General features: G+C 40.3%; 1 protein-coding gene across 1 annotated transcript; it reads right to left on the bottom strand.

The window, feature by feature from the left end:
* Positions 1-247: 247 nt before the first annotated feature.
* LOC132097546 (NPC1-like intracellular cholesterol transporter 1) lies at positions 248-16,604 on the bottom strand. The gene is made up of 19 exons (XM_059503331.1): positions 16,379-16,604; positions 13,999-15,316; positions 13,224-13,488; positions 12,624-12,724; positions 12,367-12,539; positions 12,154-12,282; positions 11,467-11,649; positions 11,001-11,115; positions 10,420-10,685; positions 9,929-10,018; positions 9,594-9,784; positions 9,107-9,234; positions 8,866-8,998; positions 8,720-8,778; positions 7,754-7,904; positions 2,591-2,822; positions 2,363-2,476; positions 2,111-2,273; positions 248-1,133 (listed from the first exon to the last, which is right to left on the bottom strand). Exons 1-19 carry the CDS (start codon positions 16,439-16,441, stop codon positions 919-921), a joined length of 4,089 nt encoding a protein of 1,362 aa, XP_059359314.1. The 5' UTR covers positions 16,442-16,604; the 3' UTR covers positions 248-918.
* Positions 16,605-17,241: the final 637 nt, after the last annotated feature.

The following is a 17,241-nucleotide window of genomic DNA, read 5'->3' as shown; positions in this document are numbered from 1 at the left end:
ATTTACTGTAAAATTTATTTGAATACTTGCTAGATAATTTAATATTCATATGAGAAAGCAATATTACAGTTAAGTATAGTTTTTTTGTGTTTATATATTTTTAAATATTTACCCTAAAATATACAAAAAAGGTTCCCAGTCTGCCTACATACAGCCAATAACTGCTGTAAAAGTGCATTATGTTTACTTTAACAGTAAACGGTAAACTTTGAATGCCAAGTTGAGATATTGAACTATTCAGATAATATTGAACATTCAATGAGTTTATACAGAATGTAGAAATACACACAGTGCATTTAATATTATTACAGACAGTGTGCTTATAATACAAGAGCAGATGCTCTTTATACTGGAGTGTTATTTGTGTTACATTACTCGCTTTTCAAAGTTAAATGTTTCTGTCCTCAACAATACAATTACAGTAGTTGCATGCAAAAATGACAATATCAAACCTAAACAACAACAAAATTAAATATAACATTTAACAAATATTGCACAATACAAAAGTAAAACAATTCTAATCTATTGTACTAATTTCCTTATTTCTAACAGTGGAATTCAGCTCCTCATTTGTATGCATTATCACTTTGTGTCAGGTGTGACCTGGGCGAGATAAACACCGCTAGAGATGATGGAGAAGGACTGACAAGCTGAGTATCTCTCATGAACATCTTCAGAAGGCGATAGACCATTTTATAGCAGTAACGCAATGCTATAGTGTCCTCATACATGAGGCAAAGAGCTGACATAGCAAGATGAGATTCTGCTCATATTTTTTTTTCTCCTGAGGTCTCACATGCAGTTGTGTAATAGCAAGTGAATCCTTCATTTGGAGGAAACTCTCATACTACCAATTCAGTGTAGTAGAGGCAAACAAACTGGAAGGAAGAGGGAGAGCAGTTTGTAAGAGGTCTTGAGCTACAAAATGTCAATTTCAAATTCGCTGGGCTCTTGGGCGGTATTGGGGACAATGTCAGCCTTTACTGGATTTGAGGGCTCCACTGGCATTTTGCCATTTGACTTTTCATGGTTTTCGAAGCTAATGTTGTCATATGTAGCTTTGCTGTTGAGTTCCATTTCCTTGGCTTTCTTCTCTTGAATCTGTAGCAGAATGGCGTTGTTCACACCAGGACCTGAATGACACAAACAGAGGAGTTTTGTTTAACCAAACCCTTGTTCTAATACACCAGATTTTCTTTGGTTGCTCCAAGTGTTTGGAATGGAATACTAGTGCTTGCTACATAGTCTTTTATTTTAACCTGTACTAAATTTAACTTACTCTTTTATTGTAATTGAATATTATTGAAAATAATAAATCGCAATTAATCCTTTTGCATTAAATTTGAAAATAAAGCTAAAATAAAATATTGGATGAAAAACTTGGACATAAAATAAGCTGAGGTTAAGGTACTATACATAAAACAAAAAATAACTAACTAAATATATAATATATATATATATATATATATATATATATATATATATAAAAGCATATAAAATTACTAAATTGATTTAAACTACATTTAAAATGGAAATATAAAAACGACAAACTTCAATATACAACATTTTAATAAATACCAACATGTTATATAAATAATGTATAAATAACAGTGTATAACAGATTATTTGGTAATGTGCTAATATTAAATGACTACTGTATTATACTGTCATACATAATTTCTAAACACCACTTCAAACTGTGTAACTATTCAAATCTACTCATGTTGCATTTATTTTATCAAGTGGTCTGTGGTAATGTCAGAAAAAAAAAAATGTCATCCTTCATGGATCCAGCTCTTGTTCTGACATGTTTGATTCCTCTCTCCCTTATCTGTTCTTACTGGATGCTTCCTACATATGTTTCATAGTCTGTGTTTTCAGATTTAAAATGCAATACACATTTTTGGTAATTAATTTATATTTTGTGTGTGGTTTTTGTGTAAAAACGTTTACTTTTAGGCTGACCAAACAATTTTGTATTTGCATTTTGGGATACTTACAACCAGTACAATCACAATGCTTAGAATTTGAACTAGTCTCTTTGAACTTAAACCCTTTGGGATTGAGCACCATGTGTATAAAGACTGCACATTTAGGCAACTATACATACCTAAGAAACTGAGCAGCACGGGCAGAAATATGAGGCCGTGGACCATGCCGAGCAGAGTGATGACCAGATTGAGTCTGAAGAAGAAGATCTGGATGAGCTGTGCTTTAGCTAATGCCAACACCACTATTCCAGGTAGATTGGTCATCGCAACTCCAGCAAACACCTGGAAAAAAGACAACACACGCACTCATGAAACACAACAACTGAACAACATATGAACTAATGCATATCTGAGGAAGTTATGGTACTCACTGCACTGCCCATGTTAGCTGTGGCTTCCTTTGCCCTCTCCACCTTCGTGGGGCGAATACTGAGAGCAAATGAGCGTGTTAAATGAGAAACAAACTCCACTGATATACCAACGGCCTGAAAAACAAACCAACAGTGAGATGAGAATGTTATAGATCGTTCCTGACTACTGTGAGTTGTGATAAGAACTGCAAACATGCAGACCATGCAGTGTTTCTCTGAACTACTCACCGTCACAAGGTTGATAAGCGCCACAGCGTTAAAGTCGATGCCCCACAACGTCATGACACCAACCGTGTCCACAGTGATCATCACTATGGTGAGCAGGTTCAGAAAGCCTGATCTCAAGTCCATGCCGAGCAGGATACAACACACGACGAATGTGGGGATCAGACACACGGCAATGTTGAACAAACCCTCGTTCACGATGGTCAGATACTGCTCGTAATACACATATGTCACACTGTGAAATAAAAGATCAGAGAGTCAGTGTCAAGTAGAGTTTAAGATTTTAAGTCAACTACAAAGTGCACATTCAGTTCAATTAAGCACACTTTTTGTTTTTTTCCACTGGTGCCACTTTTTAAAAAAAATAGGTGTGTGACATCTCTGCTACACACAGTATAGTTTAACAGGCAGAAAAATATGTAAGTAGCTCTAGGATCCGTGATGCTGTTTTGCAATTTATGAAGTAGCTCAAGGACACGTTATCATTCAATAGTATTACATGAACTGATTATTGCTTCTTATCTTATCCCGGAGAAGAAGCAGCAAGGTGTCACGGTTGGTAAACCGTGATCTCTGGGATTTGCACTTTGTGGGTGAAGTCTGTGTGTTACGCGTCAGCACTGATTAGTTTGTGGGCGTCTCTGTTAATTGTCATCAGCAACAGCTGTCACTCATTACTCATCCCTATATATTGGCTTGTCTAGCCTCTTGTGTTCGTGAGAGCGTTGTTTCATGTTTGTGACCTATGCTTTGCTTTCTTGTGTGTTTCTGCGTTGAATGTCTGTGTCTCCCCGGAACCCCGTCCACTCTACGCAACCCACCACCAAGCTACACCACTTACCTTCGGCTCGCTTCCTCGCATTTCTTGTTTCACCCTCTCCTGCTGCCAACTCACTTCCGCCTTCCGGATTCATCATCCATCACCACCATCTTGGACTGTGCATTCCTCCCAGCGTTATTTGTGTCTCAGTATTGTATTGTTTCATTGTCTTCATTAAATCTCATTAATCTCGCACTTGCTTCCTGCCACTCCTTCATCCAGTCGTTACAGAACGCTCTCAACCGACATGGAAGCAGCAAACACCACTTCTCTGTCTGAATTCATTCACAACAGCGTCAGCCGCATGGATCAGCAGCAGGAGAGCATCGTGAACACCGGGCGCGCGATCCAAGCGCTGGTGACACAGGTGTCCGAGCTCACCCAGCGGATTCATCAACTCACCTCTCCCACTGCGCCCACCGCACCGCCTGCGCCCGTCCCCCGGGAGACCTCCCAGTACCACTTCCGGCCAGAGCCGCGACTTCCGGCACCAGAGAGTTACTCTGGTCAGCCAAATTTTTGCAAGACTTTTCTTAACAAATGTTCCATGCATTTTGCATTGCAGCCCCCCACCTTCGCGACAGAGGAGTCCAAGGTTGCGTTTGCTCTTACCCTACTCTCTGGCAGAGCCGCCTTATGGGGGACGGCGGTGTGGGAGAATCAACATCCGTGTTGCGCCTCGTTCCACTCCCTCTCAGAAGAGATGAAACGGGTCTTCAAGCGCGCACCAGCTCTCCGACCTTAAACAAGGAAAATCATCAGTGGCGGACTATTGCATTCAGTTCCGCACCCTGGCGGCCGCGTGCCAGTGGAACGAGGCGGCGCAGTGGGATCGATTCCTGCATGGGCTGGCCGACCGTATTCAGAAGGAAATCTACCTCCTCGAGCTGCCCCCAACCCTCAACGGCCGCTCGGATTAACCGCCTGGGTAGACAAGTCAGTCCTACACACCATTATGTCTCTCCGGAAAGGGGCTGCTCGAGTCGAGAGAACATGGTCGGTCCTGTCTACGATCACGAACCCATGCAGGTGGGTAGAGCTCGGCTTTCCTGGAGGGAGAGAGAGCAGCGGAGGTCCCAAGGACTATGCTTACATTGCGGTGGCTCGGAGCATTCCATCCATTCCTGCCCGGTAAAAAGAGCCAGCCCGGTAGTAAGTTTGAGGCTACTATCGGGTGGGATCTCCGCCGGGAAGTCCTCAACCACATCATCGACTCTCCTTCCGGTGAAACTGGGGTGGGAGAACCACACTCACAACTGTCACGCCCTTCTGGACTCTGGGGCCGAAGGTAATTTCATTGACTCTCTCATTGCACGTCACCTGAACCTTCCAGTCCTTCCTGTGTCTCATCCCATCCATGTCACCGCTCTCAATGGCCAGGAACTGCCACACGTCACCCACTACACTGAACCCATAACTCTGCTAACCACAGGCAACCACAGTGAAACCATATCCTTTTACCTCGTGGACTCCCCTGTAGCTCCCATTGTTTTAGGTCACCCCTGGTTAATCAAACATAATCCACGAGTGGATTGGGGCTCCAACACAGTCACCTTGTGGAGTGAAAGTTGTCATGAGTCTTGTCTGGTTTCTGCTTGTCCTGTCATGCCTGTTTCTGTCTTTCAGAAAGAGACCATGGTATTATCAAACGTGCCCGCAGAGTACTTGGACCTGAAGGAGGTGTTCAGTAAGTCCCGTGCTGCTTCTCTTCCTCCGCATCGTCCCTACGACTGTGCTATAGATTTAGTGCCAGGTAAGTCTCCGCCTAAAGGCAAGCTTTACTCTCTTTCTATTCCGGAGAGGGAGGCCATGGAGAAATACATTTCTGATTCCTTGGCATCGAGGTTCATCCGCCCTTCCTCTTCTCCAGCGGGGGCGGGATTCTTTTTTGTGGGTAAGAAGTATGGTTCTTTGCGACCTTGTATTGACTACCGAGAGCTGAACAACATCACGATAAAGAACACCTATCCGTTACAATTGATGTCTTCAGCTTTCGAGAGGTTACAGGGAGCATCTGTATTCACAAAATTGGGTTTACGTAATGCTTATCATTTGGTCCGCATCAGGAAGGGGGATGAATGGAAAACCGCCTTTAACACCCCTAGAGGGCACTTTGAATATTTGGTGATGCCGTTCGGGCTCTCCAACTCGCCAGGGGTTTTCCAAGCACTCGTTAATGACGTGTTAAGAGACATGGTAGATCAGTTTATATATGTTTACCTGGATGACATACTGATTTTTTCTTCATCTCTCCAGGAACATGTTCAACATATCAGACGAGTGCTCCAGAGATTACTCGAGAATGGGCTTTTTGTCAAGGCGGAGAAATGCGTATTCCATGCACAGTCTGTCCCCTTCCTAGGGTATATCGTCTCGTCCGAGGGAATACGTATGGATCCTGACAAAGTTAAGGCTGTGATAGATTGGCCATCTCCAGATTCCCGTAAGGCCCTACAGCGGTTTCTGGGGTTCGCCAATTTTTATCGATGTTTCATTCGTAATTTCAGCCAACTAGTCTCACCTCTGACGGCCTTGACCTCCCCCAGTACTCCGTTCAGGTGGCCGGATGCAGCCGAGACTGCATTTACCAACCTCAAGAGTCGCTTCGTTTCGGCTCCCATCCTTGTAGCCCCTGATCCCACACGGCAGTTAGTGGTGGAGGTCAACGCATCAGAGGTGGGGGTAGGAGCAGTTCTTTCCCAACGTGCTGCCTCGGATGATAAGATGCATCCCTGCGTGTTTTTCTCTCACCGTTTATCTCCTGCTGAACGCAAATATGACATTGGTAACAGAGAATTGTTGGCCGTCAAATTAGCTTTAGAGGAGTGGCGTCACTGGTTGGAAGGGTCAGGGGTACCTTTCATTGTTTGGACCGAATTTAGAGTACATTAGAACTGCCAAAAAACTCAATTCCAGGCAGGCTCGGTGGGCACCGGGTCGTACCGCCCGGGTTCCAAGAATGTCAAACCCGATTCTTTGTCACGTCTTTTTGATCCCTCCGCCTGCCAGGTGACTCCCGAGTGTATTTTACCTGAGACAATAGTCGTCTCAGCACTCTGGGTCACTGCTCTAACGTTGCTTGTCATCCAGGGATAAGCTGAACCAAGAGATTAGTTAAACAACGATTCGGGTGGCCACTTATGGCTCATGACGTCCACGATTTTGTTTTGGCTTGCTCAGTTTGCGCCAGTGGTAAGTCGTTTAACCAGCCTCCTGATGGGCTTCTTCAACCGCTGTCTGTCCCTTCGAGACCCTGGTCACATATCGCACTAGATTTTGTTACCGCCCTCCCGCCCTCTAATGGCATGACGGTCGTTTTGACCGTAGTGGACCGGTTCTCGAAGGCGGCACATTTCATTCCCTTGCCCAAATTACCTACAGCCAAGGAGACAGTGGTCACTGTCCTAGATCACGTCTTTCGGTTACATGGGCTCCCGGTAGACGTGGTTTCTGACAGGGGATCCCAATTCATATCCAAATTTTGGAAGGAATTTTGTAAATTGCTAGGAGCGACGGTTAGTCTGTCTTCGGGTTATCATCCCCAGAGTAACGGGCAGTCTGAGCGAGCCAACCAAGATTTACAAAGAACGTTGCGATTTTTGGTCTCCAAGAATCCTTCTTCCTGGAGCCAACAACTCTCTATGGTGGAGTACGCTCACAATTCGTTACCAGTGTCAGCCACGGGCCTCTCTCCATTTCAGTGCAGCTTTTAGGTTACCAGCCACCAGCTTTTCCTAGTCTGGAATCGGAAGTCGCGGTCCCCTCCGCTCACGCATTTGTCCAGAGGTGCCACCGCACGTGGATCAGAGCCCGCGAGACTCTGCTCCGGATGCGGGAGCGCACTAAGGCCAACGCCGATCGCCACCGGTCAAAGCCTCTCGTTTACGTCGTGGGTCAAAAGTTGTGGCTTTCTATGAACAATATTCCTCTCCGTGCCGTTGCTAATTTGTTAGAAACGGCACGGAGAGGAATATTGTTCATAGAAAGCCATGCTTTCTTGTGTGTTTCTGCGTTGGATGTCCGTGTCTCCCCTGAACCCCGTCCACTCTACCCAACCCACCACCAAGCAACACCACCTACCTTCGGCTCGCTTCCCCGCAGTTCCTGTGTCACCCTCTCCTGCTGCCAACTCACCTCCGCCTTCCGGATTCATCATTCATCACCACCATCTTGGACTGTGCATTCCTCCCAGCGTTATTTGTGTCTCAGTATTGTATTGTTTCATTGTCTTCATTAAATCTCATTAATCTCGCACTTGCTTCCTGCCACTCCTTCACCCAGTTGTTACACAAGGGTGAGGATGGCAAATGTAGAAAGATAAGGGAGGATCAGAAGTGGACACTTACGTGTATGGGAAGACCTCAAAGTCTTGAGAGGTGCCGGTGACGTTCCTCATGGTTAGTGTGATATCATGTGCCAGTTCTCTGGCCTTCTCCAGCGCTGCCGTGAACTCCTGAGAGTCGACCAGAGGAGTGTGGTAGGCCATGAACCGAGACGCTGAAAAGTAGCGAGATGCCAGAATTAATCAAACCCCTAAATGTGTTTTATATGAGCTGTTTTGTAGGCCTCAAAACCTAATTTATGAGTAAACTAGAGTCTGTGGCTTTGTCACGTTTTATTCTTTAACAGAAATTACAGTCATACCTCAAACGTTGTGAACAAGTCACTTAAGAAGGACTACAACAACCACAAGGATGTGGGTTTATTTGCTTGATAGCAACTGTTCTAGCTGTTGTGGCTTCGCAAATCTTTAGCAACATAACTTGAGATATGACATTAACATTAACGTTTTATCCAGTAATATTAACAACAGACTTTACTCATAAACCAGAAACAGCTAAGCGCTATTCTATTTTATTGATAAAATGGTGATTCTCAACCGTTTTCAGTATAACTTTCCCTATTGTTCACAACAATATTTTAGGCCTCATGACTTTTCCAGCCATTCATAGTGTTTTTTTTTTTTTTTTAAATTAAGGATAAGGAATACATTTCAATCTTGGCATAGCTATAAAAATATATATTCATTATACAAATGCCAAATGAATTTTTCATAGACCATTTCCAGGTCTAGAAATCATATTATTAAATTTAAACTACTTCATATATCCAGGTTTTTCAAACCGTGGGAATCCTGGTTCTTAAAAAAAGAAAGCACTTGTTGAAGGGGTGTATTAAAACGAAATAACCTTGTTTCTTACTTTAAATGAGTTCATTTAATCTTGGTGGTCCCTGGCCCCTGGTTGAGAACCACTGCTTTATAAGCCAAATGCAAATTGTTCAAACACATACAATTCATTCATGTTTCTCACCTATTATTTCCCCAGTTTCCTTGTCTCTAACCACAGCTTTATCATAAGCTCCCAAACCACTGGAAACGAAAGCATATGAACATGTTTTATTCTAAACATTCATTCTGTTCAATCTTTCATGTGTCTTGTTTAGTTGCTTTTCTTACCCTTTTGGACATTGTAGATCAGGTCTGTTGCTAAGAAAGTCCGGCAGGAATCTGTTAAAATCTTCAACACTAGGTCGCAGAACCCCATTTTGGGGGGCACTCATACACTTCTTGGCACACGTGAAGAGACCCGCTGTCAAAATACGTTCACATTTAGTTCTCAAAGAATGTCGCATGGAAACACACACACATAATAAACTACAAGGCTTTAAATGTAAACTGCTAAATTAGATAGACATACTCTCATTGGCAGGACAAAATTCGCCTTTGTTTGGGCCAACTGTATAGATACGACAACATTTGGATCCAGGGTTCAGCCAGTCGATATAGTCATCCACCCAGGAGGATGCTGGGATTGCCAAGTAAGATCTAGAGCAATCAGCATGATTTTAGTTTTAATCAGCAGCTTTATATATAGCGATTTGGTCATCATAATTCTTTGCAATAATACTTGGTATCTTGACAGGACCGTTTCACTGTGTACTTTTAAGATTGATAACAAATCAGTAAGTTCAAGGTCTGATGTGATTGGCATAATGAGGTAAAGAGTAGTGATGTACTATACCAGAACACCAAATATAGTATATTGGTGCTCACACATGCTTCTTGTATTTACAGGCCAATGTTTTTCAAATAAAAAAAGTCATATTTAAATAATGTGCATTTTACACTTATTTATTGTGGATTACATTTTATATAGTGCTTTTATGTAGATATATAGTGCTCACCGCTCAGGGTACTCAGTGGCGTATCGGATCTTCTGGGCAAAAGAGAACTGGTCACATCCCACACTGGAACACACTGCGTTTATGCCCTCCTCACTGGTGAAATTGAACCCTTTGGTTGTGATAAAATACGTTGGCACACCAACTTCGAAATACTTATAGAGGTATGCGAAGTAGTCCAACATGTAAGAGTCCTTTTGATATATGTACACACAGATGATGAGAGAAAGTTAACACTGTAACTAATTATTTAAAAACTGTACTTTTTTTTTTTTTAAATGGCATTTGTTTTATTTTTTATTGTATACTAGTAGAGCGTTAGGTACTTCTGTACTTACAGATGGCATGGCCAATTCCTGATTTAAGCCCACTTTTACATGGAACAAGAGGAACACACAGCCAAAGAACATTGCAAGGAACACCAGCATCTATGAGAACAAGACATAATAATGAAATGTATATTTATTGAAAAAAAAAAGTCTTCCTTTGTTCTGTTAAAATAATATGTAAATGTGCATTTATTTAACTTTCAATGCTTTCTTTTTTATTCTTTTTAAAATATTATAGCTTTTAAAATGCATTACTTTATATCTTCACAATGGTTTTCATATTTTAAAACCAAAAGTCTTGAACTGGGACAAAGGTAAAATCCAGCCAATCTATACATGTAAATAAAATGCATCTGAAAAGAAGTGATCAACTGCAAATGAATTTTCCAACTTTTCCAAGTTTCTTGTAAAGCGAAATCTTATCGTGAAATCTTTTTAGTTAATAAAAGCAGCTGCAGTTGAAACACTTTAATACCATTGTTGGTGAAGGAGGAACGTACCACTAATACTCTGCTGACAGGGTGGAGCAGTGCAGGGGCGTAGTATTTTTTCATTAATGGGAGAAGGATGCCCTGGTTGGGTTCGGACGGGTGTGGAGTACTAACAGTGACGCAGCAAGCTATTTCACAACGGTTTGCATCTTGTCGCCGAGCGTCAAGTGAGAGCAGAGCCACAAAGGCAGTCATCTGCAGAATGAAGTCCATGAGCACAGCCAGTGCTGCATATAAGGCAAAAGACTTCACTGCTGGCATAGTGCTCAAAGCACCTGCAAAGAGACAACGAGAGTGTGTTTAGTCAGCCGTTTATGTTTCCTCATTAATCTGAACCCAGCGACTGCATTATACTGTATGTGACTCATTCGGGAGCTGAAAGTAATATTGCCTATACTTTACATGATTCATATCTCTCTTTAATTGAGATGGTACAGATCTGCTGCATCATGTTTCGCTGACATGCACCAGTGAGTAAAGGTCAGGCAATATAATAAATGTTCCCAGTTTATATCCATAAAAGAATTGAAATATTTTCATTTGTGTTTTATGGGTTGAAGCAGAGTTTGAGATTAATATGAGATGCTCACCCAGGAAGAAACAAACAGATTCAGACAAACTGCAAAGCAGCATGCTGGGAGCCACATTTCCTAGAACTCTCCCAATGTGTTCCTCCCTCGTCTCTCCTGGTCTGCGCATATCTCTCTGAAAGAGAATAAACATGTAAAAGACAGAAAGGAAGCATGTTTTATGAATTTATAGTCATATAGTCAAGTAATCTTTAAGTTCTAAAATAGAATGTATTTGTAGATATACACTACCATTCATCTAAAAGTTTGGGGTTGGTAAGATTTTATAAATATTTTTTAGTATACTGTATTACAGTAAAATATAGTGAATAAAACAATAAAAAAGAAAAAAAAAAGAAAATAAAAAATTTCAAATGTAGCTAAGAAATGTCAATTAAGAGTGTGATTAAGAGTAACCAATGGGATAAAAGTGGACCCTAGAAAGTGTGTTAAAAAATGAAGAAAAGTGAAGAAATAAACAACATACCTGATACTCCAGAACAAAAATGAAGATGTTATCAGCTCCCACAGCAAGCACAAGGAAAGGTACGACCTGCAGAATGACCAGAGAGGACGGAACCCCAATCCAGGCATAGAAACCCATTGAGGCTATGACAGAGCAGCCCACGACCAGAATACCACCCAGACCAACCAAGAACTTTGAATCTACCTGAGAAAGCAATAATATGACCTTGTCATCATACTAGACAGGTTTTTTTTTTTAAATTCTTTTGGAACATGGACATGTTCTGAAGTCTGACATGCTAGTGTATGTATACTCCATCTAAAACTCTTTTATAATAATAATAATAATAATAATAATATTAAATTTTACTTATCAGCACCTTTAACAGCACCTTTTTTTAATAGACACTTTTATAAAGCTTTTATAATTATTATTAATTATGCTTTTATGACCTCAAATCATAAATATTCCACATCTGTACAAATTCCATTTAAAGTTTTGGAAATATTTAAAAGGGCCATTTTAAAAACAAAACAATGGTCACTATTTATATGACATCATAAGTATATTTTAAAAGAAGTCTGTTATACTGTATATAGAAAAAAATATTGTTTATAAAATAAGTTTCTATAGCTAATGAATCTATATCTATTTGTTTAACTGTTAGTAATTTCCAGTAAGCCATTAACTACTCTGTAATGCACTCACCAGGATACGCTTGCATGATGAATATTCCCCAAGAGCCACGGCTATGTACAGGAAGATGACAGCGTAGCTTATCATGAATATGGGGATATCCTCTGCAGTTGTTCTGTTTATCTCATCCTCCAGGGACCTCTGCAGAGCACCCAGACAGTTCGATTATGAAACTGTTAAACACTGACATCTCTAATCATTACAGTATGGTCAGCAGCTTCTCACCTCGGCCATGTAGGCAAATGTGAAGTTTATGTTCGGGTTTTTTTGATACTCCTGCACAATTTTAAGGAACCTGCTTTCCCACTCTTCAGCTACCTTAAATTTAACATCGGTTCGTGCGTAATTGTTCAGGGAGAAGGTAAGGATCAGGGCCTCAGCAGTGATGTATTCCTCATCTGAAAATATAATATAAAATGAAAGCCAGCTCAGTGAATCTTTAAGATAATGGTGAGATGTTAGCCACCAGATTTGTATCTTACTCTCATATCCTCCTACAGCCAGGAAGGGGAAAACAGGTCCACCATAGTCTGCCATACAACTCATGCCAAGAGCAGTGATGTCTTTAAATGATAACGGAGAGCTGTGGGGAAGCAGAATATAATTGTGTTATGTATGATATTGTTTTTATAAAGCAGTTCATTAAACAAGAATAATATGAATAACATGAGCAACGCTTCCACAAATAAAAACACTTCAAAATGAAGCCACACTCAGTAGGTGGCATTTTGTTCCTTAGAGTTATCTAAATGGTTGAGTGAATGTTTCAATGACTCATGTCTATGTCTATGTCAATGTCTCATTAATACAGTAACTGACTTATCATAGCATAATTTGTGGTTACCTTGGTTTAGCTATATTAACCATGGCTTTTTGGTTTAATTTGTAGTAAAACAATGGTTAATTTTCATAAGTTATATATCTTAACATTTATTTTATATTATAGTAATAGTATGATATTATAATAAATAGGAGCTAGTCACTGGTTATATCTGAATGGGCATAGCATGTACAGATTATATTCATACTACACACATTACCTGCAGTCTAGGTAACGAGACGACTACAGATATCTGACTTACTTTACGCAGTAGATGAAGTGGTCCCTCCAGTCCACCTCTTTCGTCACGCCGAGCTCTGTCATGTTTGCTTTGGCGTTCAGGTTGTCGATGCTATTTTGGAAGTACTGCGGTAGACTGTTGACAGCACAGTCTGTTAATGAGGGGTTGTCTGGATTGAGTGGTGCATAGCAAACATCTTTAAGACTTGCAGTGCGGTTTAGTCCATCTGACCAGAATTCAATTGCCTGGATTTTCTGCTGAAGCTCCAACAGCTCTATGATCAAATCTGTGAGAAAGAAACGTACACCCTATATTTTAATATGGCTGAAGAACAGAATTTTTTTAGTATGGAAGCATTTGGATCAATTATATACTAGTATACTAAAGCTATACCGTATACTAGTAATGACTGCTTTGAAACTGCTTAAAGAAGCTTCGAAACATACAAATCTTTTATTTCGAATCAGTGTTTCAGAGCTCGAATGTGATTTTGGTGGTTCACTGCTAGGGTGAGTGATATTGCGAACAAATTAAACAGTGTCTAAATATTATTTTCACCGATCGTGAAATGTAATTTTTTTAAGACCTCTCAAAAAACACAAACAAAAAAAGAGAATGTAAGAACAGACACTTCCAATAAAAAGACTCTCTCTAAAATGTTGTTTTTTTCGATATTGTTTTTCTCAGGTGAACATACTGAAGAAAAGATCTGTTACTACTTCTGTTACATTGTGAAATACATTTAAAAATGTGCTTTCAACACTTTTCATGATAAATTAATTTGAGGTAATGTCACCTTTAGAAATGATGCCACTGAAGTTCTGCTCGCCAAAGAGTAAGGAGTCATAGTAGTGGCTGGGCTTGTCTGGAGCGGTCAGGATCAGCTGATTGGTGCGGTAAAATGGATCAAAATGTGCATCATGGAAGGACTTCTCTCGCATGGCACGACTTTCGGGCGCTGACCAAAGCTGGACAGGATCTGTTGTGAGTTCTATGTCTTTTATTCCCACTGCAAATACCAACACAACCACAAGGCAGACTGGGAGTACTATCAGAGGATATTGTGCCATTATGGTTCCCCAGGCCTGGAAAAGAGACCCCAGGAACTCCTGAGTGGCAAGACTGGCTTTATCAGAGCATGTGACATCTTTAGGACTGATTTTATGTTCAATCTCATTTTCGTTTTGGTCCTTAGTGCTCATGCTCATCTGAGTACCTTTTGACTTTCGGATGTGGATAGTGCACTCTAAAACTACGTAACACATTATAAGGAAAAAGATGCAGGAGAAGACCGTGATGCTGATGACAAGGACACCATCTAGTCGACCAATCATGAATGGTTTTGGTAAAGGTGGTGGCTGTGGTACAGCTGGACAGGATTGTTCGCAGTCCTGACAGGAACAGGCCTCGCCACCTGTCGGTGTCATCTCATTACAATTCAATGCTGTTCCTGCAAACAGAACCGCTCCAGGTGGGAGTCCAGCGGTCTGGCTGTCTGACAAGAGCTTGAAGTTAATATCCAGAGGAGCCAGTCCATTGCTCGAGTCACCCTGGAAATCTAACCAGCGTTGCGGCGTACACAGGGTCGAACCATAGCGGCCACACATTGTGGCGATGGCGAAGCCTCCAGTGGCTGGGATTCGTACGTTTTTGCAGGACCTAAACGATGCATCTGAGAAGTTTGTGGCTACGTAAGCCTCGTAACCCACCACAGCTTCCTTGACAATGCCAGTGGGTTGCGTGATGTTTGCGGTTTTCGTAATCTTTAAAATCTGACTTTGGTTGGGACTGCAGGTGGTGGCGCAGTGCATGTGCGCAAAGTTGTCGGCGCAGGATGGGCAGCGGATCAGCACAGCTTTGGACAGCGTCAGGCTGCTCTGAAGAGCTGTGAGCTGTCTGATGGAGCAGCAGGCCAGTGTGTTACCCTCCCCATGGGCCAACATTGGGCACACAGATTTAAAAAGTTCATAGTGGTCTCCTGTGACATTCACAGCTTTTCTGTAGTCCTTACAGGGAACCCTAGGGGGGATAAGAGACCCCTCAACTGAAGGGTTTAGGCCACAGTCCTCATAGAAAGAGCAGTAGCCTGGTTCATGCTGAGCACTTGCGAGAACCTTCAATAAACAGAAATATGACATACATAAAGATATTTAGGTAAACCTAACGTTATCCTATAAATCTGTATAAGTGAATCTTTAGCACATCAATAATAACCTTTCTTCTAAATTCAGCTTTTAAAGTTTCTCTGCATTTGTATATTATTATTTTTTCTTATAAAATAGAAGTGAAATGTATACTTAATAATTTGGAACAATAATTTATCAGAATGATAATATATGATACAATAACTAATATTAATCAAATGACTACTATTCATAATAATTAATTTATCCTTAATATAAATATTTTATGAAATGTAATTAAATTAATAAACAATGTCATTTCTTTTTACAGAGGCCCCACACTTTTTAACCAAAGAATTTACATTATGATTAAAGATGTTATTAATTTTGTATTACTTTTCCAAGCTTAGGATATTGTAATATACTCTTACAATGGAGGCATTAGAAAACCTTAATATGATCATAGTTTTTGCCTAAACATGATATTTTCTTAGATGCATGATACTTTTTTATTTAATGGCATTTATCCTTTTCTGCCTTACATTCCACAGTAAGGAAAGAGTGTGAGTATGAGGTGATATTTGTTTCACATTCACAAAATTTGATCAATCTGAAATAATACACAGATAAATTAAATGAGAATTCTATTTTGTGCCACAATTAAGTGTTTAACAAAGCTAGAGATTGTAAAATCTAGATGTATATCAATAGAAATCTGATTTAACCATTGGCAAAGACCATAAACTTAAATGTTTAACCCTGGAATCTCTATGTGGAAAATCCATACGTATTTCAATATATCATTATTGTAAAGACATTAATTTACATACAGTCATACATTCCTTTGTGGATCAATTTTCTGTTTGTGAAAAAGAAACAAATATCACTCCAACTCATGTTACCGATCCATATCCAACTAATAAAGCATAGAATATAACTACACAGTCACAGCCAAAAACCTTCAATTTCAACATATAAGAGTTTCACATATGTTGTAATGTGATGATTCTCTCCCTCAGTAAAATTAAATATAGAAAATATGTGAAGACCTACCATGCAAGCAGCAAGTGTAAACAATAAAACGGACCAAGTCCAGCTCTTTCTGTGGAAGTGCATTTCTGTTGTTGTCCTGCACTTCTTTGCGTATGGAGTGTTATGTCCAGTGGAGAGAAGGAGGCGGGAGGATGTAAGGAGTTTCAGGTAACAGAGAGATCTCTGCTTGACCTCTGCCTGTTCTGGTACAGTAGAGAAAGACAGGAGGAAATAAATGGCTTTCTCACTCTCATTGGATAAACATAAGTGATACTGATGATGATCAGAGTCTTATGTGGCCTGATGTTTCCACCACCAACCAGAATGGATAAAAGCCAATCCAGCTCATAGATCATTAACTAGATGGGCAGACTATGCCAAAGGCGTGTTACTGACGCGATGGAACACACCTACCAAAACCTGATAAACCCCTGATGACTCTCATTAATAAAATAACCATTAAACAATGTTCTGCACAAATGCAAAACAACTTTATTTATCTTTTTTTCAGTGGTGCGGTTCATATTCATACTCAATATATAACATTATACAGTCAGTATTGTTTATAATTAATAGTTTATATGGTCTGTATTGTATTTTTTGAAAACAGTTCAGACAAGTAAGATTTATGACACAAGAATGAAGAAGCATGTAGGTCTTGTTTGGCCATACATTTTGTATGTTTTTGAAAGAAGTCTGTAATGCTCACCAAGGCTGCATTTGTTTGGTCAAAGATACAAAAAAACAGCAATGTTGTGAAAAAAGTATTACAATTTAACATAATTGTGTTCTATTTGAATATTTTATATATTTTTTTAAAATATAATTCATTCCTGTGATTCAAGGCTGAATTTTCAGCATCATCAGGCCTACTCCAGTCTTCA

Source organism: Carassius carassius, chromosome 21, assembly GCF_963082965.1.
Source record: "Carassius carassius chromosome 21, fCarCar2.1, whole genome shotgun sequence".
Taxonomy (NCBI): domain Eukaryota; kingdom Metazoa; phylum Chordata; class Actinopteri; order Cypriniformes; family Cyprinidae; genus Carassius; species Carassius carassius.
The sequence above is the reverse complement of the archived record's forward strand: the minus strand, read 5'-3'. Positions and strand labels throughout refer to the sequence as shown.

Excerpts from the sequence above, each read along its gene's own strand:
- LOC132097546 (XM_059503331.1), bottom strand. The coding sequence starts at position 16,441 with ATGCACTTCCACAGAAAGAGCTGGACTTGGTCCGTTTTATTGTTTACA. Across the intron at positions 8,779-8,865 it reads GATCTACAATGTCCAAAAGG|TGGTTTGGGAGCTTATGATA; the intron begins GTAAGAAAAGCA and ends TTTCGTTTCCAG. Across the intron at positions 2,477-2,590 it reads CGCTTATCAACCTTGTGACG|GCCGTTGGTATATCAGTGGA; the intron begins GTGAGTAGTTCA and ends TTTGTTTTTCAG.